At 38.3% G+C, this 27,244-nt stretch overlaps 1 protein-coding gene across 6 annotated transcripts in view; it reads left to right on the forward strand.

Moving 5' to 3' along the window:
• Positions 1–27,244, forward strand: part of PIK3C2G (phosphatidylinositol-4-phosphate 3-kinase catalytic subunit type 2 gamma) — a 213,065-nt gene that overhangs the window by 19,845 nt on the left and 165,976 nt on the right. For 5 of the 6 annotated variants that reach the window (XR_010832254.1, XM_066999235.1, XM_013172899.3 and 2 more), the window contains 4 exons: positions 3,223–3,325; positions 13,409–13,479; positions 18,960–19,023; positions 23,747–23,872. Coding sequence is in view for 5 of the 6 variants with exons in the window: in XM_066999235.1 (XP_066855336.1) it covers positions 3,223–3,325; positions 13,409–13,479; positions 18,960–19,023; positions 23,747–23,872 (364 nt within the window). In the remaining variant the exon portion in view is untranslated. The remainder of the gene's footprint in view (positions 1–3,222; positions 3,326–13,408; positions 13,480–18,959; positions 19,024–23,746; positions 23,873–27,244) is intronic. The other variant, XM_013172900.3, reaches the window with a different exon arrangement.

The raw sequence follows: 27,244 nt of genomic DNA on the forward strand, positions 1-27,244 counted from the left end.
AGATGGCTATATTACTTTTATCTCAATACTACAGATAGAGCAGTAGATCTGCAAGAGTCCAAGCTGTGTAGTGTATTTCAGCCTGGGTATGGCTAGAAGGTCATCTGTCAATCCACGACAAAGCTGCTCATCTATTTCTTGTAATTTACTCTTTTTCTAGGGCAGGTTCTGCATCATTTTATGGTGGCATTAATTCATTTTGTCCAGTCTGCTGTGTCACAATATTTATCAAAAAAAATGTTTGCATTTGTGCAAATAAAACACAGTCATGAAATCAACTGTACAGCCAGTACCTCTGACTACAGTGTTTCAGGCAGCATTGCTATGTCAATAAAGGATTTGGTGATGTATAATATCTGCCTGATACAGCGGAGCTAATGCAAGCCACTACCGTAAGTGTAATTATAGCCACAAAATTAAACCTCAGTTGATGTAGCTATTTTTGCCTGGAAGCATGATGATGTGGAATAATTACACTGGTAAAAGACAGGTTTTGTACAATTGTGGTATAAAATTATGGCCACAAAGGAGTGTTCTGTTAGTGTAAATTGATATAGCTATTCCAATTTCTAGCATTGACTTGGTGTAAAGTAGGCATTACAGGGGGAATAAACATGCTGGAGGAATTGGGGAAAAAGTGGGTAAGGTCTCACAGATGTGTGTCTATGTCCTAAGGTAGGTCAAAATGGGAAAGAGCAGAAATAATAGGTAAATAGGGGTAAAAGGTTTTAAAAAAAAAAAAGGTGTGAGGCAGTTCTAAAGGATGCAAATATCACAGGAAAAATCATTATTGCAGTCAGATCGTTGTTAGACTTGATTTGATGAAATGAGGAATGAAAGAAGTTGCAAAAAAAAAGCAAAGTGGGTAGACACAACACAAATGTGAGCTGAGGAGAGACAAAGAAAACCCTTTATATCGGTGTAGTCCCAGGAAATGTGAATTGGTCACTTGGGCTTCTGCTTGTAAAGGAATTTGAGAAGGGTTGAGGCATGTTAGTGAGACACTTTCCAACAGGTACAAGTATTTGATTGTGTTGATGTTAACTCTCTCTCTCTCTCTCTCTCATGTTAAGGACTTTATGTCCTTAACAAGCAATCTTGCAAATGTATGGAAGCACAATCAAAGGACCTTGCTTCTAGATATTAGTCCTGTAGGATGGAAATGGATTTGTCCTCTGTAACCTTTAATGTCTGTTTAAAAAATAAATAAATAAATCCCACATTTACACTTATACACTTTGTGATCTCTAATGGGAAGTATGTATTTTACTTACCTACGGCATAGAGTAGGTGCAGAACATTTACGAGATATATGAATTTCCTGTAATTGTACTGAGTGGCAATTATGTACAGCATATTTATTTAAGTTTAACCATTCATTTTTGCTAGGGACTTCTGCTGCTTTGCAAGATGCAAGTCCTGCCTCTAAGTCATTCATAGGGTCAGGGGTGGTTTTGGGGAAGTAAATCCAGACAATTTTATTCAGCATTGTGATTTAACACCAGCAGGCAGCTGAGCCCCACACAGCCACTCATTTGCTCTCCCCAGGTGGGATGGGGGAGAGCATGAGAAATGTAAAAGTGCAAGAACTCATGGGTAGAGATAAAGGCGGCTTACTGGGTAAAGCAAAAGCCATGTGTGCAAGCAAAGCAAAGCAAGGAATTCATTCATTGCTTCCCATGGGCAGGCAGCCATTTCCAGGAAAGCAGGGCTCATCAGTTGGAACATTTCAAGGAGAAGACAAATGCCATTACTCTGAACATCTCTCCCTTCTTCATTCTTTATCCTGGCTTTTCTTGCTGAGCATGATGCTGTATAGTATGGGATGTCCCTTTGGTCAGCCTCGTTACCTGCCAGCCTCTGGTGCACCCCCAGCCTCCCTGCTGGCAGGGCAGCAGGAGATGCAGAAAAGTCCTTGGCTCTGTGTGAGCCCTGCTCTGCAACAACTAAAACATCAGTGTGTTATCCCCCCGTTATTTTCATCATAAATCCAAAACACAGCATCATAGAAACCTCTAAGAAGAAAATTAACTTTATACCATCCAAAACCATGACATTCAGACATTCCATCAAAAGACCTCTTTAGGTGGAAAGAAATACAGTTTATGTCTGAATTCTGAGTTTTCCACAGCACTTGAAAAGAATCCTCTTTCTTTCCTTCATGGCCCAGGGAGTTTTGAAACAACTTGCCTGTCTGTATAGTCTGTATAAATATGGAACATCCCTTTTGGCACTCTTGTGTCTGGAGACTTGAAAGAAGCAACATGAATCTAATTGAACATACACTAGAGTTAGCTTGTTTTGGAGATGAACTCGCCTTTGCAAAAATCAGTGTCATTTTTCACAGCCATTAATTCTAAAGGATTTTTTTTCTTAATGTAAAAATATGCTTCCCTTAACTCTGAAATTATTTTTGCATTATTCTACCTGATTAAAACAAGAAAAGGAAGGTAAAGTTTGAAATGATTTTTGATCCAAGAAATTTTGAGTGGTAAACTAAAGCTGTATTATTACTCTTGCAACTTCTCAGTTGTAGGTGGGTTAGAAGCTGCTCTGAAGAGGCAGATAAGAATAAGGAACTCCCCTGTCATGGGGAGCTGTGCATCCTTGACCAGCAGAGTAGTTTGTAGGAACCACTCCAGCTGAGTGAGTAGAGGTCTGTGTCTGACCTTAGCTGGCATGTGATTTGAGGCAGAGGAAGACTGACTCACAGGTTCTTTTGCCATTTTTATGTGAGTTGTACAGGGTGAAAACTTTGATTTCTTTGAGAATCAAGGGGTAGCTGTCTTAATGTATATGATTTTCAATCTTACGGTTAATATTTGATTTTCAGCTTGGGTATCAAACGCTGCAAGTCATCCTACAGTGATGCATCCATACTTTGTATACTTGCACTAATTTGGGATTTAGGAATACATCGACAGTCTAAAGATTTGGGAGCACATACAGTTTGTTTCTCTGTTTCGTTGCTGTTCTGTTACAGAACTTAACGGTCAAAGGTACAACCAAGCAATGATTCTTAAGTTGTTTCACAAAAAAACAAACCAGGACCAAACCCCATCAGTTTGCACAGATGTAGATACCAAGCTCTGGTTTTATATTATTCAATCTGCTTTGCACTGATAATTTATTCCACAAGTGCTTTTCGGAGAAGGAGAGAGGTAGAAAAAAAATGGAAATGATATGTAGAGATAACCATTTGTTTTTCTCCCCAAATTGTAGTAATTGTACTTTGGGCAGCCATGAGAGTCTTCGCAAGTCAGCCACCTGCATTCAACTTCGGCTACACATCACCACAAATTTGAAACAAAGTTTGGCTCGAACGGTATGTCATCTTTTTTTCATCTGCTTTCTTTCAGCATGTCTGAAGGAATAAAATTCCACCAATCCTTTTATATAACAACCTGCCGTAATAATCAAAGAGATTATTTGCTTTCCTGAATACACATATATTATTGCTGAACTCTAGTTGAAACGTACAGAGAAATCTCTCTGCTTTGCTCCTGTGCTTATATCTATTATGTCACTGTAGAGAACACGCAACTGAAAAAGATGAAAGGCCACCTGTATAGAAAAAATTATTTTTATTAGACTTTATTGTTGCTAATGATTTCAGTTTGTCAATGAAGTGGGTTTTTTTTTTGTTTTGTTTTGTTTTGGACTTTCTCTATATAAATATAACTAGGGGAAAACCACTCAAAGTATTGTCTAAAATGAATCATATCTGTATTTTGGTCACTATCACCGAAAACCAAGGCAGGATGATAAAAGCCAGAATCTGTGTGTTTGTGCATGTGTGAGATGCCTAAGAACATGTGTGTGTGTGTTTATACACATGCATACGTCCTTAGAGAAAATATTTTTTCATCAGCTTAAATTCAGATAAATTTCTATTCAGATTATTTGATATTAAGCAAGCTTTCCAACAGATTACTGAGCTTTAATAACCTTGACCTATGGTAATAAATGTGAGCTTTATTCCCAGCGGATCACCTTGAATTACCTCTAACACAAAGTTTGCAGTAGAGCAGAAACTTTGATGTTCTGGGCAGTGTTCACTGGCAGCGTGTTGACGCTCTTCACAGATGCCTTCTTTGCATAGGTATGCTATCAAACTAGGTCTGTCAAAATATGGGTTAGGTGACACATTTTTGACAAAAAAGAATAGGGATATTCGTTTCATTTCTGTTATGTTACCGTAAGTAACATCAAGTTCAATATAACACATTATATGAAGCACTAAGAGAGGACTACAGTAAGGCCAAACATTATTTTTTTTCTGTTTAACACCTCAACTATTCTACAGGTAAAAGTGGAATAATCCCATGCTAGTTGGTACAACTGTGACTTAAATTATTGGCACTCTTCACTGTTAATATTATTCATTTAATTATTTGTTTTTAAGAAATCATTGATTCTTCTTGGTGTAGCATTGTCCAAAATAAAGTAATATAAGGAAACACAGAAGCTTTCATCACCAGGTCAATTCTTCAATAATAATTCAGATCAATGAATTGCCAAATACTTGCTCTCAGTCTAGAGTGAGTGAGTGAATTGATGTCTTCGGAAGGGAGTGAGCAAGCATCCATCTCATGTGTCCATTTTCACCCTATCCCCATATTGCAGCAGGAAAAATAACATCTAGAGATCTTTGGAATGAGCATTGTCTTGGGAAAGTATCTGTGATACCTTGCTTTCATTTGACTGTTATTGAGATCAAGGCAAGAATCACTGTGTAATTTCCATTGTCTAGATTAACCAGACAATGAGCTTAGATGGTGGTTATAGTCCTTTTTGGTTTTAAATATGTGACAATGCATCCTGCGTTAAGAGATGGGAAAACTTTTTTCTGTATAGCAAAAAGAAAGATGGGCTTGAGAAGAGTAAAGTAATAGTGATTAGATATAATTATGGACACACCTAAGTGTATGTAATGGTAGAAAGGTCATTTACCTCTTTTAGGTCAGCATCTCTGTTAAATGGAATATTATATTACGGGCCCTTCTGCTGGGCAGCTGCAAGTTTCCAATGTTTTCTGTGTGAGAATTAAGTGACATGAATTAGAAGTTTGATACAAGGGCATTTTGCCACTTATATGCATACAGCATGTGCTGAAGGTATTTTTTCACATTAACATACTGCAAAGAGGGAGCCTCAGACAACTCACCAGCAGTCTCTTCAAACTTGCGAGCCAATGATTGGGTCTCTACAAGATACTCTGTCTTCAAATGAAAAAAAAAAAAAAGAGGGAGCAAATGAAATGATTTGCTTTTGAACATGATGGGTACAGGGTTCTCTTCTGAGGCTTAAAATCTTGTTTTTGTGCTAAGAAAACAAAACTCTATACCAACACCATCTGAAGACTGCCTTCGTAATAATTGTTGCTTCTGTTACATTGTTGAAATCTGGATGCATATTTAAAAATGTGTCTGTATATGTGAATAGGTATTATTTCACTATTAATCTTAATAACCAATATAAGTGGATGCTTATAAGCAATGTGCAATTAATTTATTTTTAAACTAGAGAGTTTATAAACTTTGGCCAGCAACCGTTTGCAATTCTTTTATAAATTCAGCTGAAAAACATTTTTAAGGTGAATATTTGCTTGCTTTCATTTTATGGGGAGCTGACTTTGTGTTATGATGTATTAAGAAAAAGTAAATTTTCTTGAACTGAGCAGTCAAAAGCAAGAAATTTGTCCTTGGGCATTACTTGGAAGCACAGGCTTTTGAGCCAAAGGGTGACCTTTAATTTGAATTTGTTTGCTTGTTTTACAGTCATGAGATTTACAGCCTTAACACTCAAACAAAACTCATTTAAGACACGAATCTTCAAGATGCCAGATTCCTACTCAACTTTCAAATAGAGCTTATAAAGCATAAGGTTATCTTGATATTATAGAAACATATTGAAGCTCAGTTTTATTCCACATAGACAAAGAGCTTCTCTTGACAGCAGTGGGAAATTCTGCACCTTGTAGATTTATTTTCCACATGTTGAAATCTTGAGAATTAAAATGGATGTGGAGAAAATCCAATGTCTTCTTGTCAAATGATGGCCCAGTATCCATGGGTTACAATACTCTGAATAACGAGTGCTAGATCTGTTTTCACTCCATATCTGTCCTATTCAGTATTTTATCCTAGCTGGTCTCTAGGAGACAACCCTTAAGCAGGACCTCCACAAGTTGCAGTGGTGGGTCACAAATGTTAACTTCCTGGTGTCTGGGGGATGTTTAGGAAGAAATGCACAGTTGGATAGCATAGAGGCAGAAAATTTTATCCAGATACCATTTCCAGAGAGTGCCCTGCCTATGTAAGAGACCCATTTCTTCAGAGCTGTCCCCAAATCCTTATTGTCTGTGTAAAGCATAAATCTTTCCAGGAAAGAGTCAGCAAGGGATGCTTACAGCTTTCTAACAAGAGTCTCACTTGTTTCCAGAAAGGAATTGCTAGGCTAAAAACAGCCAGCAAGTGGTACTTCCTGAACGTTCAAAAATATCTTTATTTTCATATATACCAGTGTCACTGGCGTTAATGTTTTACCAGATGTAATGAGTTGTGTGAACAGTCAAAGCATAAGCACAGACTGAGAAAAGTGAAGTCAGTGGTCCATCATAAGTAGGATTTTTTCCATTATCTACAGGTTTGCATCTTTTTAGAGGGACAGTGTACTACCTCAGATAGAATGGAGCCATTTCCTTGTGTTTAAGTATCCCGTGAAATTGTGCTACTGTAAAATGCTTCACGTCCTATTAATATGCTCAAAGCCTCCTTCATCTCTGTTGAAGTTTGACAGGTCTAAATGAGGTTTAATATACAGCAATGCATTGTGGAGGTCTGGAGTAGAGACTGAGCAGCTCCTGACATTTCACATTTTGGAAATAGTTACAATTACCACACAGAATGATCATGAGCAAACAAACAAAAATAGTCTTTCAAGCATTATTTCAGGCAGGTAACAAGCTGGAAGACAAACTAGCAGTGTTCAGGCCATTAGAAAATATTTACTCTTGCAACGGATTTGTGGAACTGTAATTAATAACACACAATAGGGTTTAACAAGGAAGGGTGACATTTTAAGATATGTTCAAGTGAATTATTGATCACTCCTTTATGATAACTGACATGGCTGTGAAAGCTTCAGGCCATGAAGTTACTTCAGGCCACTAATAATAGCAAAGAACATGAACAGCTCTTGAGCTGGCATAAGTCATAGACCCAAAGTTTTCCTCCAGCTCCAGGGCATGCCTGTGACAGAGCACTCATATCAGAAAGGAAAGGTTCTGTTTGTGTTCTGCTGGGACTCCACCAGCAGATCTGTCAGGACAAGATAAAATGCAAGAGAGTAGACACATCCTATGGTGCACTGAAGGCTACAGCATTTCCTTTTGCTCTGGACCCAACCTTGTAGATTTCTCTGGATGTACAAAGACCTGCTCTACCACACCAAACTCCAACACCTGAGGTAGTCTACGCTGAGCTCACAAATTCAATTCTGTTGTTATTGTTGTTTTTCTCTGGAGCTTGCAGCTCTGGTGGTTGTAAAATATCTTTGAATGTCACAGGTTTAGAGGCAATTTAAAAAAAATAATTTTTCCTCCCTCAGAATTCATATAAAAATATGGGAAGGTAATGTGTTTTCTTTAAAGGCATAAATTTTGAGACTTTTAAGATGTAATAAAGCTTTCCTGATCTATCTCAGACAGTTATGTATATCTGCAACTACTGTTTAATTTTGTGAGTTAATCTGTGCTTACAGTTGGGGAGAATTTGACCTGTGATCTGCAGGATCCTTCAGAATTTTCAACTTTGGAATATGTTACTTTATAGAAATCTCCATTAACACTGTAGTTTAACTAATATCACAGAAACATATTCATAACTTAAAACTTTAAACTAGAGTCAAAGGGGGAAGGGGATAAAAACCAGGCACGCTGGTGATGAGCTAAGGGATGGTGTGCTAGAATCAGAGGGACTGTGTGCTAGTGAGGCCCTTCGGTCGGCTACACAAAGTGCTGTGTGTAGGGAGGTGCATTTGAAGTGCTTCTACACAAATGCACGCATATGAGGAATAAAATGGATGAGCTAGAAGTCTTGGCCCGGTCCCACAGCTACGACATCATCAGCATAAACGAAACCTGGTGGGATGAGTCCTGTGGCTGGTGTGTTGCAATAGATGGTTACAGGCTCTTCAAGAGGGACAGGCAGGGTAGGTGACGTGGCTGGGTGGCAATGTATGTGAAGCAGGGGCTGGACTGTGTGGAACTTCAAGTTGGCGATGGCAAACTTGAGAGCCTCTGGGTAAGGATTAAGGGACGAACAAATAAAGGGGATGTCGTTGTGGGAGTCTATTACAGACCACCTGGCCAGGACGACAACGCCGATGAATCACTCTTTGCAGAGCTAAGAGATGCCTCGAGATCAACTCCACTTGTCCTTATGGGGGATTTCAACTTGCCAGACGTCAACTGGGATCACCACACGGCTGACACGAGCAAGTCCAGGAGGTTCATAAAGCACCTAGATGATAACTTGTGGTGCAGGTGCTAAGGGAGGCAACTAGGAAAGGTGCCCTCCTAGATCTGTTGCTGGAGAACAGAGAGGGTCTTGTGGGAGACGTGGCAATTGGCGGCCGTCTTGGTCATAGTGACCATGAAGTGGTCGAATTCAGAATTTATGGTGACAGAAGGAAAACTGCCACCAAAACCTCAGCCCTGGATATGGGGAAAGCAGACTTCAGGCTGCTCAGGGAACTAGTCAGCAAGGTCCCCTGGGAAACTGCTTTTGAAGGCATTGGCGTCCATCAGTGCTGGTCAATCATTAAGCACTGCCTCCTAAAAGCACAAGATGAGGCTATTCCAAAGTATCGGAAGTCAGGCAGGCGGGGCAGAAGGCCGGCCTGGCTGACCAGGGAACTTCTACTGGAGCTTAGGCGAAAAAAGAAAGTGTACAACTGCTGGAAGGAGGGTCAGGCGAAGAGGAAGGAATACAGGGATGCTGTTTGTGTTTGTAGGGAGAAAATTTGTGTGGCCAAGGCCCAACTAGAGTTGAACCTTGCCATGTCTGTGGGAGACAATAAAAAAGGTTTTTTTAGATATGTGAACAGAAAAAGGAGAACTAAAGAAAACAGGTCTGTTACTAGATGGGGAAGGTCTCCTCACAGACAATGACATAGGCAAAGCAGGGACGTTTAACGCCTTCTTCGCCTCTGTCTTCAACACTGATGATGGGCTTCGGGACCCAGGGTGCCCTGAGCTGGAGGACCATGACAGTGGGAATGACAAACTCCCAACTGACCCTGAATGTGTGCGGGATTTGCTGTTCCACCTGGATCCATACAAGTCCATGGGTCCGGATGGGATTCATCCCAGGGTGCTTAAAGAGCTGGCTGATGTCATCACGGGACCTCTCTCAATTGTTTTTCAACGATCTCGGGAATCTGGAGAGGTCCCATTGGACTGGAAGCTGGCAAATGAAGTGCCAATTTTCAAGAAGGGTAAGAAAGAAGACCCTAGCAATTACAGGCCCGTCAGTCTCACGTCAGTGCCTGGTAAAATTATGGAGAGGATGATCCTTGAAGTTATTGAAGCGCAGCTGGGGGACAATGCAGTCATTGGTCCCAGCCAACATGGGTTCATGAGGGGTAGGTCCTGCCTAACAAATTTGATTTCCTTTTATGATAAGATCACCCATCTAGTCGATCAAGGGAAACCAGCTGATGTGATCTTTTTGGACTTCAGCAAAGCTTTTGACACGGTTTCCCATAGGATCCTACTGGACAAAATGTCCAGCATACAACTTAACAAAAACATCATGCGATGGGTGAGCAATTGGCTGACAGGCAGGCCTCAAAGGATTGTGGTAAATGGGGCCACATCTGGCTGGCGGACAGTCACCAGTGGGGTCCCTCAAGGCTCCATTTTAGGGCCAGTCCTCTTCGATGTTTTTATAAATGATTTGGATGTAGGACTAGAAGGTGTGTTGAACAAATGTGCCAATGACACCAAAATTGGAGAAGCTGTGGACTCGGATGAGGGTGGAAAGGCCTTGCAGAGAGATCTGGACAGATTGGAGAGCTGGGCGATCACCAACCACATGAAGTTTAACAAGAGCAAGTGCCAGGTCCTGCACCTGGGACGGCGCAACCCTGGCTATACATAGAGACTGGGCGACGAGATGCTGGAGAGCAGCCCCGCAGAGAGGGATCTGGGGGTTGTGGTTGACAGCAAGCTGAATATGAGCCAGCAGTGTGCCCTGGCAGCCAGGAGGGCCAACCGTATCCTGGGGTGCATCAAGCACGGCATCGCGAGTCGGTCAAGGGAAGTGATTGTCCTGCTCTACTCTGCGCTGGTGCGGCCTCACTTTGAGTTCTGCATGCAGTTCTGGGCACCACAGTACAAAAAGGACATTAAACTGTTGGGGAGTGTCCAGAGGAGGGCGACGAAGGTGGTGAAGGGCCTAGAGGGGAAGACGTACAAGGAGCGGCTGAGGTCACTGGGCCTGTTCAGCCTGGAGAAGAGGAGGCTGAGGGGGGACCTCATTGCAGTCTACAACTTCCTCACGAGGGGGAGTGGAGAGGCAGGTGACCTATTCTCCGTTATCACCAGTGACAGGACCCGTGGGAACGGTGTTAAGCTGAGGCAGGGGAAGTTTAGGCTGGACATCAGGAAGAGGTTCTTCACCGAGAGGGTGGTCGCACACTGGAACAGGCTCCCCAGGGAAGTAGTCACTGCACCAAGCCTGTCTGAATTTAAGAAGCGATTGGACTGTGCACTTAGTCACACGGTCTAAACTTTTGGGCAGACCTGTGCGGTGCCAGGAGTTGGACTTGATGATCCTTATGGGTCCCTTCCAACTCGGGATATTCTATGATTCTATGATTCTCTGAACTTGGCAGCCCTTCTATATAATAATCTCCCATTGTATTTAGGTGCTAAATAATTCCCATTACACCCACCTTTTTGCCACAGACCTTTAGATCCCCTAAAGCTTCTATCTCAAATCAATCACGTATCTGCTTTCTCTCTGAGCTTCAGGGCTCCCTCTGTTCAGTCTGTGTTGTATTTTTTCCAAGCTCATCCCTCCTTGTCTTCTAGTCTTTGCAATGTATGAGAATAAGGAGGAAGTTTGTTATTTCTCAGTCTTGATCAGTATCTCCAGCCTCGTCCATATGATCACTCAGTTCAGATGTGCTGTGCTTTTTGTAAGATCTCCAAAGGTGACAGTGTGACAGATAAGCATGCAGTGACATTATAAAAATGCAGAGTGTCATATTCATATTCATATCAGAATAACAAGACTTTTTTTAAAAAATATGGAGTATTATCTCCTGAGAGTCAAGATGCATATGATTGCCTATTGCTCTGTGTAGAAGTCGCAAATCCAAATCACGTTAGAGAATGCCACAATTGAGTATTTGGAGTTAACTTCTTTCCTGGAATGGCAAGGTAGCACTACAGAGTATTCTCAAGGCCCAAGATGTTACACCAGTCCTCTAACATGCATTTAAGTGGCATAATAGCTATCAGAGCAGAGCCTCCAAACCTCTGTGTAGGTAAGGGCAAAAAACAGTTTTGAGTAGTGAACAAGAAGTGCAGTTACTAGGTCAGAGCCCTGCATAGTGCAATTAGTGCTGCACTCAGGAAGATGGTACACATAAGCTATTTCTGCATGTCTTGTAATCATATTTGTAGGAACATCTCTGTGGGGATCAGAGGCAGATTCTAAAATCAGCTGAGAGACTGTCTATTCCAAGATGCATCTTGTTCCCTAACCCCCAGATACTTACCCTGTCTTCTCCTCTGTAATCATTTAATTTTCACATTAATACACTGAGTTCAGCAACACAGGTGTTTGCGTATGATCAAATACCAAGGCAAAGTGCAACTTAGAGCTTAGGTCCAAGCACATACATTTGAGGTTTAATATACGAGAATGTTTTTCTTACCTTCACCCCCTTCTTCATACGTCTAATTCATCTTCAACTTATTGCTACTATGTGATAAAACAGATAGTAACACTCCAGATGGAAATTCTTTGCAGCACATCTGTAAAATATCTAGCTTAGATCATGCTATTTAAACGGTACTATTACTAAATGTCTACATGGCAATCTAAAGCAGAATTTATGTGAATTTATTCATATTAAGCTTTTCACCACTAGATGCCTATAAGCTGTTTCTGTTTTCTTATATAATTCTTCTCTCCCTTACCCCTCCCAAAGTTATATTTGTTCACAACTATTATTCCTTTTGTAATCCAAGACCAGTGAATTTGGGGTCATGCTTGTCACAAGCTTCTCAGCAACTTTCCCCTGTGGGTTACAGGGATCTGGGCTCAACCACAAGTCAAAGAAAGGGCAGGTTTTTCAGGACATGGTGGTGGCCTGATACACTGGAAGTATATGTCTGGCATGGGCTGAGCTGCCTCTGTGTAGGGAAACAAATCTGTGGGGTTGGAGGAGAGAGTATATCTGAAGAGAAACAGGTTCGTTCAGCAGAATGTGTCAAGGCGAATTCACAGAATTGTTTAGGCTGGAAGGGACCTCTTGGGATCATGTAGTCCAATCCTCATGCTCAAGCAGGGTTCCCAGCTAGAGCATATTCCCCAGAAGGGTGTCTGGTCAGGTGCTGAATATCTCAGCAGATATTCAGACCTGCTCCACAACCTCTCAGGGCAGCCTCTTCCAGTGTTTGACCGTACTTGTATTATCTCTTTCTTGTGTTAAGATGGCATGTGTTTGGATTTGTGCCTATTGCCTCTTGTCCTGTCAGTGAGCATTACTGAGAAGAGTCTGGCTTCCCTTCATTTCCTCCCATCAGATAACTGTACACATTGATAATATGCCTCCTGAGCTTTGCTTTCTGCAGACTGAACAATTCCAGCTCAGTCTCTCTTCATATGAAAGATGCTTTAGTGTCGTGATCACCTCTGTGACCCTTCAGTGAGAGAAGTCTCTTCAGAGAGGTTGCAAAGGATGGAACAGATGTTCTCCATTCTGTTCTCTCGGAAAAATGAGCGGCAGAGAGGTTGTGGATGTAAACTGATTTCTGCTTTGTGACTTGCGTATATTGCCATTGCAAAATGATGTCTTCTGCTATCTGTAAGGAGAAAGCAGAGGCAGGGTTTGCTGAGGCCTGACTGTAGTCTTTTTCTTTTTTTCTTTTCTTTTTTTTTAATATGCAGCTAGAAGGAAGTAGTGTGATAATCTGGTTTAGCCATATAGCACAAGCTGATGTAATATCAGAGAACTACCAAATAAAATCTCCTGAAAGACCAACGCATCCCGTAAGGAAGGAGTTCCTGAAACAACATGTTGACTTTGGAAAATACCAAGAAAATCTGTCTAACATACATTCTTCCTGTCATAATACTATACCTCATTATATGCTTCTCTTCTACAGCATGAGGATGACCAAAGACAGTTCAGTGTGAATCAGCTGTTAGAATATACTTGTGCTTGGAGACTGACTCGGTAAGAACACTGGTATTTAATAGTATTTCTATTTGTAATTGTTTGTATTGGTAGTGAGCCTCCTGACCTCAAAACACCTCAAATTCCAAGACCTGCTAGGGACAGGAATGATACCAAAAGGAAAGAAAATTGATATGGTGTCTTAAGACTTTTCTTTTCAGACCTTATCAGTTGCTTAGCAAAAATCTATAATTGTATATAGATCTACCCAGTTCTCACCCTTTAATGTTGTTGAAGGTTTCATTTAGAGGTTACATGTTTCTCGAAGTTTCCCAGGATTAAAGAAACCATAATAATCAAGTGTGTTGCTCTGACAGAGAGAATGAGTAAATACTGTAAAAATAATAATTTACTGGTCATTATCCTTGTGGTTTTACAGTTCGGTCAAATTCTGTTTTATTTTTTTATTGGGGCTAGCTATGACAGATTTTTAACTTAGTACACAAAGTGCGTCTGACTCTAAATCTAACCTGCCACGGATAAGCAGTAAATAAGATAGATTCCTCATTCAACTTTCATTATGTTCCATTTCAAACACTTAGAAAGAAGTGCTGTTTAATGCTTTTTGTAATGTTTTTCATCGACGTGTCATAAAGTACTTTGCCAAGGAAGCTAGATGCTACACCTGTCATTTAGCAGATGGAGGAGAAACAGAGAGGTTGTGAGTTGTTCAAGGAGAATGTCTGGTGCTTATCGAGGACCCATCTGGTTTCCTAGGAGCATGGCTCAAATTTCCATTATGGTCCTTGCTGTACAGAGATCAAACTAATCATACAGTCTCTATATGCACCACTTATTCACTGTTTTATTTCTTGTGATGTGGCCTTTTTCATTGCAAGGAGTGTCTTCAGAAGGGATATGTGATAAAAGATGCTGAGTTGCAAAATTCCTCCAGATTTCCTTTGATGCTGTAGGGCAATGAATAACTGGTAGCACGGGCAATAAATACTTCCTTCAACCACAAGTTCAGTAAGTATTGAAAAAGCAGAAGCATGAACTGTGTTAGATTGCTCTTTTCTGCTTGTCCCATGGGTTGTTGGTGGGTGTGGAAAAATAATTTTCCAGCAGTGGTGACACAGAAAGATCTGCAGTCAGGCCCTGTGCTATCAACTACATTACTAACTCATCTGAAAAAAAAAAGGGGGGGGGGAGGGTAATACCTAAGTGACAAAAGTTTGCTGACCATAATGTGTGCAACAACTGCTTGTGATGATCTGTAGAAGGATTTTGCAGTATTAAGTCAACCATGTGATAAAATGGCAGATGAAATTTTGAGATGATAAATGTAGATGGGAGGAAAGAGTCTTAAATTCATGTATGAAATCATAGGCTCCGAGTTGAATTTTACCACCAGGAATGAGTAGTTGGGTTTATAATAAATAGTTCTGAATGTCAGTTTGGTGCAGTGGTTGTGAATAAGATAAAAACAAATGTTGGGAGTTATAAACGGAATAAAAACAAGAATGACAAAAACAAATACCCACAATATTATGTCACAGGATCAATGTAGGGTATTCTTTTACCTTGAATACTGCTGGCAGTTCTGATTCTTCCATTTCAAATATGATGTAGTAGAACTTTAAAAAGTGAAGAGAAGGGCAGTAAGAATTCTAAGAGGTATGAAATGCCTTCCATATGAGAAACAAATAAGTGACAATATTCTGATAAAGACATAAAAAATCCTGATCTCTTTATCCAGAGAAAGGGATGAAAGATAGGTATTTTTTCAGATGTGAAGTATATATAAAATTGAGGAGCACAGAAAATGTGCATAGGAAAGGATCATTTACTGCACCTTCCAATGCAAGAATAAAGGAACATGAAGTGAAAGTAGCACATTCAAAATGGTCAAGAATACGCATTTCTTTCTATAAGATCTAATGAAGTGATGTCTGGCACAGTCCAGATTACCCAGGACTGTGTCCAGACTGTTTCTGCGTATCTCCAAGGATGGAGGTTCCACAGGCATGCTGGTCAACCTGTGCCAATGCGCAGTCACCCGCACAATGCAACAGGGTTTCTTTGTGTTCAGGTGGTACCTCTTCTGTTCCATTTTGTGTCCATTGCCTCTTATCCTCTCACTGGGTACTGCTGAAAAGAGGCTGGCTTCGCCTTTTTGCACCCTCCTTTTGGGTATTTCAATGCGTTGATGAAATCTCCTCTCAGCCTTCTTTCCTCTAGACTAAACAGTCCCAGCTCTTTACACCTTTCTTCATATGAGAAATGCTCCAGTCCCTTGAACATCTCTGGGGCCCTTTTTTGAAACCTCTGCAGTATGTCCACCTCTCTCTTACACTGGGGAGCCCAGAACTGGATGTGATTACTCCCATTGTGGCCTCACCGGTGCTGAGTGGAGGGGAAAGATCACTTTCCTCAACCTGCTGGCAATACTTTGCCTAATGCAGCCCAGGATACTAATTAGATTTATTTTATTTTCCCCTGCAAGGACATATTACTGAGTCATGTTCAGCTCAATGATGTCCACGAGGACCCCAAGGTCCTTTTCTGCAAAGCTGATTTCTGGACAGTCAGCTCCCAGCATATATTGATGCATGGAACTCTTCCTCCCCAGGTGCAGAACTTGGCAGAGAAGAAAAAAAGAATGAACTGGAACCTTATTTTTTTAATCATCAGATTTGCTCTCACAGGCAAATATGAACAAACAAACAAACAAACAAACAAAACAGCAGCCCCTACATTGCTTCACTCACTGATTTTCATAGCTTGAAAATTAAACACAATGTAAATTGTGAGTGCATCAGCAGAACTACAGTCCACTGTACCAGAACTGAATTTGGCCCATAATCACCAACATTGAGGTGCCAGTAACTATAACATTATGGCTAGTCTGATCCATGCATTTAGGCAAAACTCAGCTAGGCAGCATGGTTATAAGTGGTCTTTTAGAAAGGAAACCAAGTGCCATCCCACAGTAGGTACTGCTGCCAGGAAAATGAAAAAACAAATGCTGTAAGGATATGCTATATATGACCGTCTTCTTCCTCCCATATAGACGAGTCAGGATCCAAGACTGACTCTCCGAAGTTGTTCATACTTTTATTTGTTTGTTTTTCTTTTCTTTTCAAAGCCTTGCTAAAAAAAGATCCAAAAATTTCCTTAGTATCAAAGAAACACTAAATGATTGTTGGTTAGCATATTTCTGCATAATTCATGTTTCTGTTATCATATTTCTGCACAGCTGTCAAAGATGTTAAAGTATTTGGCATGTATTTATAGTAACATGACTATTATTAGTTATCTAGTAGCAGAAGATTCAGGATAACATTAGTTAGAGGTGTCTTGGTCATTGTTGCATGTTGTTGGATTTTTTTTTTTCTGTTTTTTATGTAAAATTATGGCTACTTTATACATATATTTATCTATATAAAATTCTCTAGGGTAGAATCAACTGATGGAAAATATGCTTTTTTTTTTTTTTTTTTTCCTTAGGTAGTAGGCTAAGCATGCTAGTAAGCATGCTTAACTGTGTGCATCAAGGCAATAGGGTAAGCTTATATGTCCAGGACTACTTCTGAGCTGAGTAATGGTATGAAAAAGATGTTATGCCTGGAGACTTGGTCAAAGCAAAGCAACAACTTGTATTAGCTATGATTTAACAGGATTACAGGAGGAATTGCCAGGCAGCTTCTCAATGCTCAAACTGCCTGGCTAGATAAGGCTAGTGCAGATTGCAAATAAAAAGCCACAAAGGCAAAGCCATCTGTAGGAGGAGGTGAACATTAGGCATCTACAGGGAAATGCACTCTGGTATTACCACAAGGAAGGTCTACCTGATTTTTTTTATTATTCTGCGTGATAATTTCAGTGAAATTTCCTCTTCTTTCCTCCTTTTAGCATATGATATATGGTGAAAATCTAGTGACATACTGTACAACCTATACTTTGGACCATAGTTGCAACCCTAAGCTCTGATTGCTGCTAGCCCAGCTTAGGTACACAAGGACTCACACAGTTCCTCCATAAACAATATTCTGCTTGCTCTGAAGTAATCAAAATGCTGAGATGACTTTCAGCTACCAGTCCACAATGCTGGGGAAGATCCCTCTAATCTTTCTAATGAGAGTGAACCCTAGTAGAAAGGGACAGTGGGACATACAGGAGGGGGAAAAGTGCCAGCGAGAAAGTGACATTTTAACAAAAAAACAAAACCAAACCAAACAAACGAACAAAATAAACCACCGAAGAAAGAATGTAAATTGAAGATTCTACTTTTCCATAAAAGCACACGTATACTTTAACTAGTATACCTAGTACCATCAAGGTCTTAAGGTATCCAGTTACCAGAGAGAAGGCTGGGCAGGATGTGTAAGTGGGAATTAAGGTTTTCCTATCATTTTCTGAAAACTTGACCCTACAGAGGTAGTTGTCAAAGGAAAAGGAAAGTGTATTCCTTTATGCAATAACTTTAGCCATTTTAAATGGCAAATAGAATTTCACTGTGCTTACAACACAGTGTGATTATGATTGGAAACAGAAAATGACACAAATACTCTTTAAAAAGCAAAACTCTGACTCTGGTTATCTGTTATGGATAGCATATGGTTCTAAAATGGTAAGATTTACAGCTGAAGCATCAGTCCTGCAGTTCAGTGTAGAAAGGCCTGTGCTCTTGTTCATAACCCTACAAAATTTAATGAAGCTTTGCTGAGGCACAGCAATCTGCCTGCACAGACTTTGTGGCAACTTGCGTAGTTTGACAAAGGCATGGGACTACAGTGTGGCAGATGTCTCCCAATGAGTTAAACCAGTTTTCAGGATTTAATTGAATGCCAATGTAAAATCAACTCACAGCTGTGGTAATAGTATGGAAAAGGCAGTTGCTGAAACAGTTTGAGCGTATAAACTTTAGAACTGTAAGCAAATAAAGTTTAACGAAATCTGTAACAATTATGCCCCTTTTTGTAATACACATTTTTATACTTGTGGCTTGTATGGGCTTTTGAAATGTAGAGCTTTTCCAGATGTTTTGCAGATGTTTCGCCTGTTTCTCTGCAGCTTTACAGCCTGAAGTGATTGAGAAACAAGGCATCGTAGCATGTACTTAAGTCCATCCTTCAAGGTAATGTTTAAGCACATGCTTAACCTTAGAGAAATAAATGGGATTTAGAGTTAAATAGACATTTAAATAGCAAATCACTTTGGTAGTTCTTTCACTTGTGAAACTTGTGTCCTCCAGGTAAAAGAGGACTTTTACACCTACACTCATCTACATCTACATACTACATCTACATACTACATCTACATCTACACTCGTGGCAAATGGCTACCAAAGAGCCAGAGAGAACCAGGCTCATGAATACCAGGCATCTGCTTACGCATTTGTCCTTATTTTATATCAACATTAAAATCACTGTCAGTTAAACTATTTTTGATTTATAGAATGGGGAGGAAAATAAATGTTCTCTTTATCCAATAGCTATTAATTTGATGTTGTTCTCTTTTTTTTTTTCAATTTCCAGACTGAACCTTGTCTCAGTTATTATGAAATACAGAGGTCAAGTGGAGCATCTATTGCAAAATGAGGTATTTGTTCTCACTCCGTTATACCAGAAAAGCGTTAACTATAATTTGAAAGGTATATAATTATTAGCCAGTCTCAAATGCAATTAAAGAGGACTTTTAATTAAGGCTGCTCAACGTGACTTTTGAAGGGTATAAATTCTATTAACAAGACTTGAGATTAAGAAGAATGTGCTACAAAGGTAAAATATCAGAGGTGACTGTTTCTAAGCATCAGGGAATCTGTAAATAAAATCGGTATAATTGGGTTGACAGTATAATATTTGGAATTAGTAGAGGTATAGTATACTTTGTATCTGAAAAATTTGTCCTCGATTTTGCAAACTCACAGGCAAGTGTCTACATATTTAGGATATATATATATGTATATGCAAATATATATTCAAACTTGAGACTGCAGAATTAGGTTTAGGCAGCAAAAAAAAGCCCTATAAGGGCTTTTTCTAAAGTATTGTGGGCTGCCAGTTGAATATTACATCCTTGAAGGAAATCTTAGTTTTAACTATGTTTTAGGCAGCATTTAAACCTAAAGTACAAATGCATATTTGAGTGGTAGCCTGGAAGAAACCAAATATCTACTTGATCTGAGTTTCAGGTTGTTATACCAACTGAATTTCAAGGGTTTGTACTGGAAAGAAATGAGTTTTAACTCCTTACGCTGAGGTGTGGATTTTTTTTGAAAAATATGTTAAAACCTAAGATTACTATTTCAGTTCAGAAATGTCACCTGTACTAAAGTCCAATTTTTAATATTTCTGGATATTCTTGATTCACGGGTGTTGCTATTTTGAATAGTCAGAAAACATATAAATGTACATACAAGTATGTGTGTATACACATACACATAAAGGCACATATGCATACAGACATACTCAAATACATATATATATATCAATATATGTAGGTAAATGTATTCTACATTTTTGTTTATGTGAAGTGCATAAAAGTTCAAAAGCTGTTGAACTGTGCCTAATTACAAAGAAAATCTCTGGTTTTGATACTGTGTAGTCATTCACTGAACTTTGCTTCTGTAAGCAGTCTCTCAAAGGAGACTTTTTAGTGTATAAAATGGGATGCAGTCATAGACATTTGGAAAAATCAAGGTCCCCAAACTTAAATGTGCATATATATTTCTTTACTGAAGTAGACCCATCAGTATAGTTACTCACATTCACTTGAAAGTTTAATGCCTATAGTAAAAGGATTCAAAATTTAAAGGTAGCTATAGTCTCAAAATTAATGATACATTACAATACATAGTTTGCAATCTGTGCTATATAGATATTATTCAGACTTAAAATCAAACACTGTTAAATTTGGTTTTGCTCAGGATTTTTACCTTGACTAGGCAATTACTTGATCATTAATTTATCTATAAAGGGAAGACAGAATACTTTTCAATTACTCATTTTATGCAACAAATATGCATATTCTACTATAGAGCTAAATTTCTCTGTAGTTATTTTTTTTCCTTTCTCAAGGTGGTGTCTGCACAAGGACACTAAATAAAGTTTATGTGAGTTGGTTAAAAGAACAAAGCTGCAAGTTAATGATATAGGTCAAATCACCATGCAGATGTTTTCAATCAGAGGCATTGTAACGTATAGGCCTTTTTCAAACTAACAGTAATAAGAACTAGTGTTACTGCTTTGCTTTAATAAGTGGCTTGAAAAATTTTGGAGCAGTTATGTAATAAGTTATAGCCACGAATATACTGTTTAAAAATAAAAAAGAGAACCCTTGACTCATTCTTTGAATCTTTGCTTACTTTTTTTCTCTCTCTAAAATCTTAGTAGATTCACTTAAGAAGGTTTAAAATTGTGATCTTTAACTGCACTTTATACCAAGGTTAGATGGGAATAATTATTCTGAAACCAGAACCTGCATCATTGCAGAGAGATGGGACACTTCTTCTTAAACACAATTCACACTCAGTGTGGATAAGCTAGTGGGAGTTGCTCAGAAGTACACATGCATCTGCTTAAGTTCTTTGCTCAGATGGAACTTCCATAAGCACTCAGTTTTAATCAGACAGATCCTGACATCCTCAGTTAAAAAATAAATAAAAATAAAATAAAAATTAAAATAAAATAATAACTTATTTATTTACCTCCTTCCAAATCTGCTTATTCATGGATGCCTTAAAGAGCCATGGAGATACCAATGCATGACTTCTATGACAAATCCACTGTCATCTATATTAGCAATGACCAATAAATGGCAATTTTTTATGATTATTATTTATTTATTTATTTTTACAATGGATAAAGCCTCTAAAATTGAGAAATGAAATTATTAGGATATCTGATATCCAGTAGGGTGGATGTTTCATGGGTGTGGAAGTTGATGCTGTTGGGGTTGAAATGTAGTGTTCCTAGAATCTGTCTAGTCAGACAACTAAGCATTTTGATTGCCCTAATAGTCTGACATCCACTCTATTTTTAAATCTATTCAGACTATACTACTAACATAGAGAGAAAAGATGTTAAATTTTTAATATGGACTGCAAACATAGCTTTTTTATATCATATAAATAACTTAAACCCAAAAATATCCTTCAAAGGTTCTGCTGGAATTTACATATGTAGAGGGGAAAAAAAAAACATATACAAGATGTTGACTATAAATCTTGTTGACTTTCAGGAAATTTATATAAAAAGTCTCTTTTGTAAGATAAATGAATCTCTGCCTTCCTTCATTTCAGGGGGAAAAAAAGAATGATATATGCACATATGGAAAAGCAAAAATTGTACATGCTAACATCTAAAAAGAGAGTGCAAAAGAAGTCATCATTCATAGTATTTAGTACTACACAATTTTCTTATATGCTTACTGTCCTTGGTGTATAATCTGCTTCTTAAAGTAGCTACTGTATAAAAAAGGTATATGGTGTAGTAACTTCCATAAAAACATTAAATACTTTTTAAATTGATCTCTAAACTGAATAGTATATTATACAGAAATAGAGATGTTCCTCAAGACACCCAGCTCTCTTTGAGAAACAGCATATATGTGTGTATATAAAAATATGTAATGTGGGCGTTTCTTTCTCTCCAGCAGTGTAGCTATTGCTCTACTCAAGGATTACACTTGTCTTCATGTAATGCTCATTTACTTCTCAGAAATTGCCCTTGCATGTATTTGTCTGTATCAATGTAAAATCCCTTTTTCTAATAATCCATATCCACATGCAGAGAACAACAACAAAAAATAATAATAAATGAAGATTGTATTTATTTTATTTGCCATATGTATAGTAATTGCATATATACACCTGTATATAATTTTTTACTCAACTGCACAGTAGACTAGCATATATAATATATAATTCATATATAAAGATAATATAGCACATATAATATTCTATAATGCTTTAGTTTTGTCATAGTTATAGATGCTAAGAAAGCTGTATCATTTGTAAAGGCTCCTACTTCTGTTGGCAATGTATGTATGCATAGAGGGGAAATCCTGCAAGAGCTCAATTTAAAAAATCCAGGTGATAGGAGACAAATATGCAGGAGGGAGAAGTGCACTCCTTGTAAATTGCCAAAAGGGTGAATCAGCTTCAGACCAAATGAAGGTCCAAAGTTCTCAAGAGATCACAGGCAGCCATAGCTTTTTTCTCTCTAGAGCCTCTAGTATGAAAAGGTGTTGCTGTTTTTATTTTTCATTAAACAAACAAACAAAATCAACTTACATTTAAAAATACAGTTAAATATGAAATTAGTAACCTCCATATATTTTTATATTTATTTGTATTAATGACAGGTGTTAACCTTCTCAGTACTATCTGAATATAGAACCTAAGCTTGAAAACTGAAATTTCATCTTGGTTTGGTTTCATGCCCCTTTTAAGGCATGAAATGGATAAGTTAGAGAAATGGCTTTATCAGTACATAGACATGCTGTAGCTGACTGAAAGGAATGTTTATCAGTAGGAAAACATGGAGAATATTTTATAGAAGAGCTTCTGCTTTTTCAGAGAATGTTTTAAAGTTTAAAGAAGTCATATAACTTAAATTTTTTAGCACATAAATTTTTATTTATTTATTTATTTTCCTGAACATAGAGTAGTTGATACTTACGAAGAGTTTTTCCTTCCTTTGGGATTCAGATTTTTTTCTTGAATTCCCCAATGCATATCTGACATTATTCATGTAGAGATTTATTTTAATATGGTAATATGTAAAGATTTATGAATTTATTATCAATAAGATTTAATAGTTTGATCTATATATATATACTCTGCAGAAAAGCCAGTTACAAAACCACTCAGTCCACAGGTGTCAGTTTATGCAGCCTCCCACACAGTCACTATTTTTAGGAGGAATATGGATCTCTGCCATCTCTCACAGAGATGGGTAGGAGACAATAGTGGGGATAGATTCACAGTAGGATAAAAACCTCAGAAAGTTTGTGAATCATTTAGGTTCAGATTTTCTAAGCAGTTTCTTACAGAGCTTCTACACTCATGAAGTTCAGATAAACCTCCATTTTGCCTCAAGATCAGTCTTAGCAAATTTGTCACAGTTTTCAATGGGGTACATGTCGAAGGGAATTGGATTTAAAAAAAAAAAAAAAAAAGCTATACCTAGCAAACTATTGATCAGTAGCAAGTTTGACATAGTCAAACTAATGCTGTTTGCCTATTTAAAAAAAACAAAAAAAACAAAAAAAAACACAAAAAAACCCACCTTTTTCTCTTCTTTTCTTTCTTTGTTATCAGCAGCATAAAGTTGATAACGTGATTGAAGTTGCTAAAGCAATCTGCAGTATCCTCTGCTTTGTGGAAACCAGAGACATTACTGATGCAGTCAAGAAACTCCTTGTAGTGCCATTGGTGAAAGCACAGGTAAAAAAAAAAATATATATATATATACACACTAAAGCCTTCTTAAGGCTGCCTTGACAAGCTGATATCCTATTTTATCTTTGGAAGTGGAGCTCGAATAGGTGTGTATGCCAAATTGAGAAGATGCTTGCTTTCTCAGACCATTGCCTTCTTACAAAGCTGTTCTTTCTCTTTTTTTCCTTCTTTCTTTTCTATCTATTGACTTTTAGTCCATGTCTTGTGATATGTCTAACACCTGGGATGGAAAAGTAAACAGTGGGCTATCTAATGTTAACTGGGTTAACCGGTGAATGTTAATTAAACATGCTTAACTACATAAAAGGAATTTAATTATTCCTGATAGGCAGTTTGAGGTCCCATACATAAAACTGGAGAAAGCTAACAATTCATTTTATAACCTTTCTCATGTCATAGGAGTGACATACAGCAAATTAATTATCCTGTCATTCATATGCACTTACACTTGACAGGTTCAAACCCTTAAATGCTCATCATTTTACAGGGGCAAGGTTCTCACTCAGAGGTGAGAAGACTCGCCAAAAAACAGTGTGCCAGTTGAAGTGACTTGAGTGGTGCTCACAAAATACCTTCAATCTATGCATTGTTAGCCTTTGTTCATTCCTCTCATATGTTGAGGTGGGGGTAGAGTGGAGCAGTAACTTCCAGCTTAGGTATAGTACAGCACCTGAGCAAATAAACTCTAGAGTATCTGTGACGGCTTTCTGCAGATCTGGGTTGTAAGTAAAGCTATATGTTTCTGGAACAGGGGACACTAGAGCTCACAGAGCAGATATTGAGCATGGTCCTGGACAGAACCAGCTGTGCCCTTCTAGAATTAGTTATGTGGGTGCTTTCTCTCTGAAGGGTAGACTACTGAATGTTTTTTCAAGATGAAAAGCTGGTAAGTATTGTTAAGGACCAAGCTGCAAGAAAAAACATAGCTCTGTTATGATGATGTTGCTCAGAGCTGACCAGCTGATTCACTTAAGTGTACTCCCTTGCTTTCTTTCCAGGTCATGGTTCACTGTAAATCTTGCCTGTGTAGCATCCTAAATCTTTTTGTGTCTGCTGCAGTGTCAATTATTAGAAATCACTATTCTGGTTAACTAACAGCATAAACATGTTTGTTAACTGCACATTTTATCTGGCATGCTATTGAATCAAATGGAAATGAGAGTATCTCCATTTAAGAAGAGGGATTTTTTTGCATTAGAGGGCAAATACAGTAGAGAAAGAGATAAAAGTAATAACAAGGCCTGCTTTTCAGTTAAACCTCAGGTTGTCCTCAGAGATGTCAGGCAGATCAATATCTTCCCCTTGAGAAAAGTATTTTGTCAACCCAGAATCTTTAAGAGATGGATAAAGAGCTTGCTCCTGTAAACAGATAGAAAGGAGTAATAGAAGATAGTCTCCTTTAGGAAGGAATTAGAGCAGAAGTAAAGTACTGGGACTAATTTATTAAAAGGTTTCTTTTGAAATGAATGAGAATTGTTTTAGTGTATTTTCTCTTCGTGTGTTCAGGTCAGCTTGGTGAATCCAACATGTAAACTGCCTCTTATGACTGGCTTATATTTACTGAGTATCCGTGAGTCCATTTTCAGTCCCATCCTCTCTGAATTCCAATAGACAGATATAGTGGTCAAAGAGACAAATTAGTAGCCCAGTTAGTATTGCCTGTCCCTCCTGTCATGACATGAAGAATAAGGTGATGGGATAAAAAACTAAGAGTGTAGGTCATCTTTCTTAAGTTTAATGTTTCGGTTGATCATGTTTGCTTCTGCTTCTCTTCTGAGTCACTGTCATGCAAATACTATTCTAATATTAGAGACAAACTGATTTTTATTATTAGGCAAATAATTGAATTATGAGCTGATCTATTCTGTTGTGTAAAATCAATAAAAATAAAATAAAACCTGCTCCAAGCGTTTCCAGCTTGCCCTTGCTCATTCCCTTGCATGTGTCCAATGCTGGGGAATTTCCAGCTCTGCTATATAGACTGTCTCCAGTATATCGAGGTTCTACTGAACCAATTTCCATGTACTTCCTCGTATAGACGAAGTAATACTCTTTCCTTTTTCTGTCTTCTATCTATTTCAGTTATGAGCTCTTCAGAGAAAGGAATGCCTTTCTTTATATGTACATTCTCCAGAATAGCAGAGTGCTGGTCCTGGCTGGAATTTCCAGAGAGTAAAAATGTTAAGTGATGGTGGTGATGATAAAATGATTGTGTTTGCTCATCGAAATGATACTGTTCTTAAATACACTCTTTTGAATGTTAAAGTTGAATATTTTATCACTAGTCTTAAAATACTTTTTCACACTTCTCTTGAAGAATACTGACTAGCTTGTTACTATTTTTTTATTATTAATATTTTTTGAAAGAAATACAGTTTTAAGATGTTGAGTTCTTTGTTCTTTTAACATTTCCTTTCAGGCTTTGTTAGTTGAACTTTTTGCCTGTCCCTTGAAACCTTCCTATAAAGGCTGTCTATGACCTTGACTGACACCCCTCTCCCCTTAGTCCCTTACCTGGTGAAGGAAACCTGACTAACAGCTGACTTCAAACAAACTGAGGGAGGGGAGTTGAACTGCTCCTGCACCAGCAAATGCTGCTGCTATATGCTTCTTACTCATCTGAGAAATAAGTGCTGGGATAGTCTATTAGACTGGCAATCTATAAAAAGTTCAGGTCTGAGTCTATGAAGAGCCTCATCTTGCTCAGCAGCCACAGAAGTATAAATGTCATAAGGCAGTAAAGTATATTTCTGCATGTTCTATAACTCAAATGCAGCTCAATTTTATGAAAATAGAGATTACACATTATATAAAACTACATTATATATAGAATAGTGTATATATATGTATAAAACAAATCAGATTTTATTCACGTTTACAAATATTTATACGAAGAAAATAGACCAGCTCTCTTTTCTGTATCAACGTATGTAGCCAGAATTAGTACTCCCTGGTTGGATGCTTGATGGAGCACCAACTCCTCCAATCCCTTTTCAAGTCAATCTTACACTGAAGTGTAGGGGTATTTAATGTGAGTTACGGGTCTTGGTCAAGTGATTAAATCTTGCCATATTAGTCTATCCTGTCAATCTGCTTTGTGTTTCTATTATGCTCATCAACACAGTATCCCAAAGACTTTTTGTTAGGGTGGAAGAGAGGAAGGGTGCCTAACTGCTACAAGGATCAGTCTTTTCTCAGACAAACAAGTAACTTGCACCAATACTGAAATGAAATTTGAGGCTACCTGTCACATCTCAAATACTGCAGCATTACAGACTGGGTAAGGGCAAAATGCCAGAAGAAAAGTTCTAATTGCCTTTTCACCATCTTTTTGTGCTACTTTAGTGTAACGTGGTA

Source organism: Anser cygnoides, chromosome 1, assembly GCF_040182565.1.
Source record: "Anser cygnoides isolate HZ-2024a breed goose chromosome 1, Taihu_goose_T2T_genome, whole genome shotgun sequence".
Lineage (NCBI taxonomy): Eukaryota > Metazoa > Chordata > Aves > Anseriformes > Anatidae > Anser > Anser cygnoides.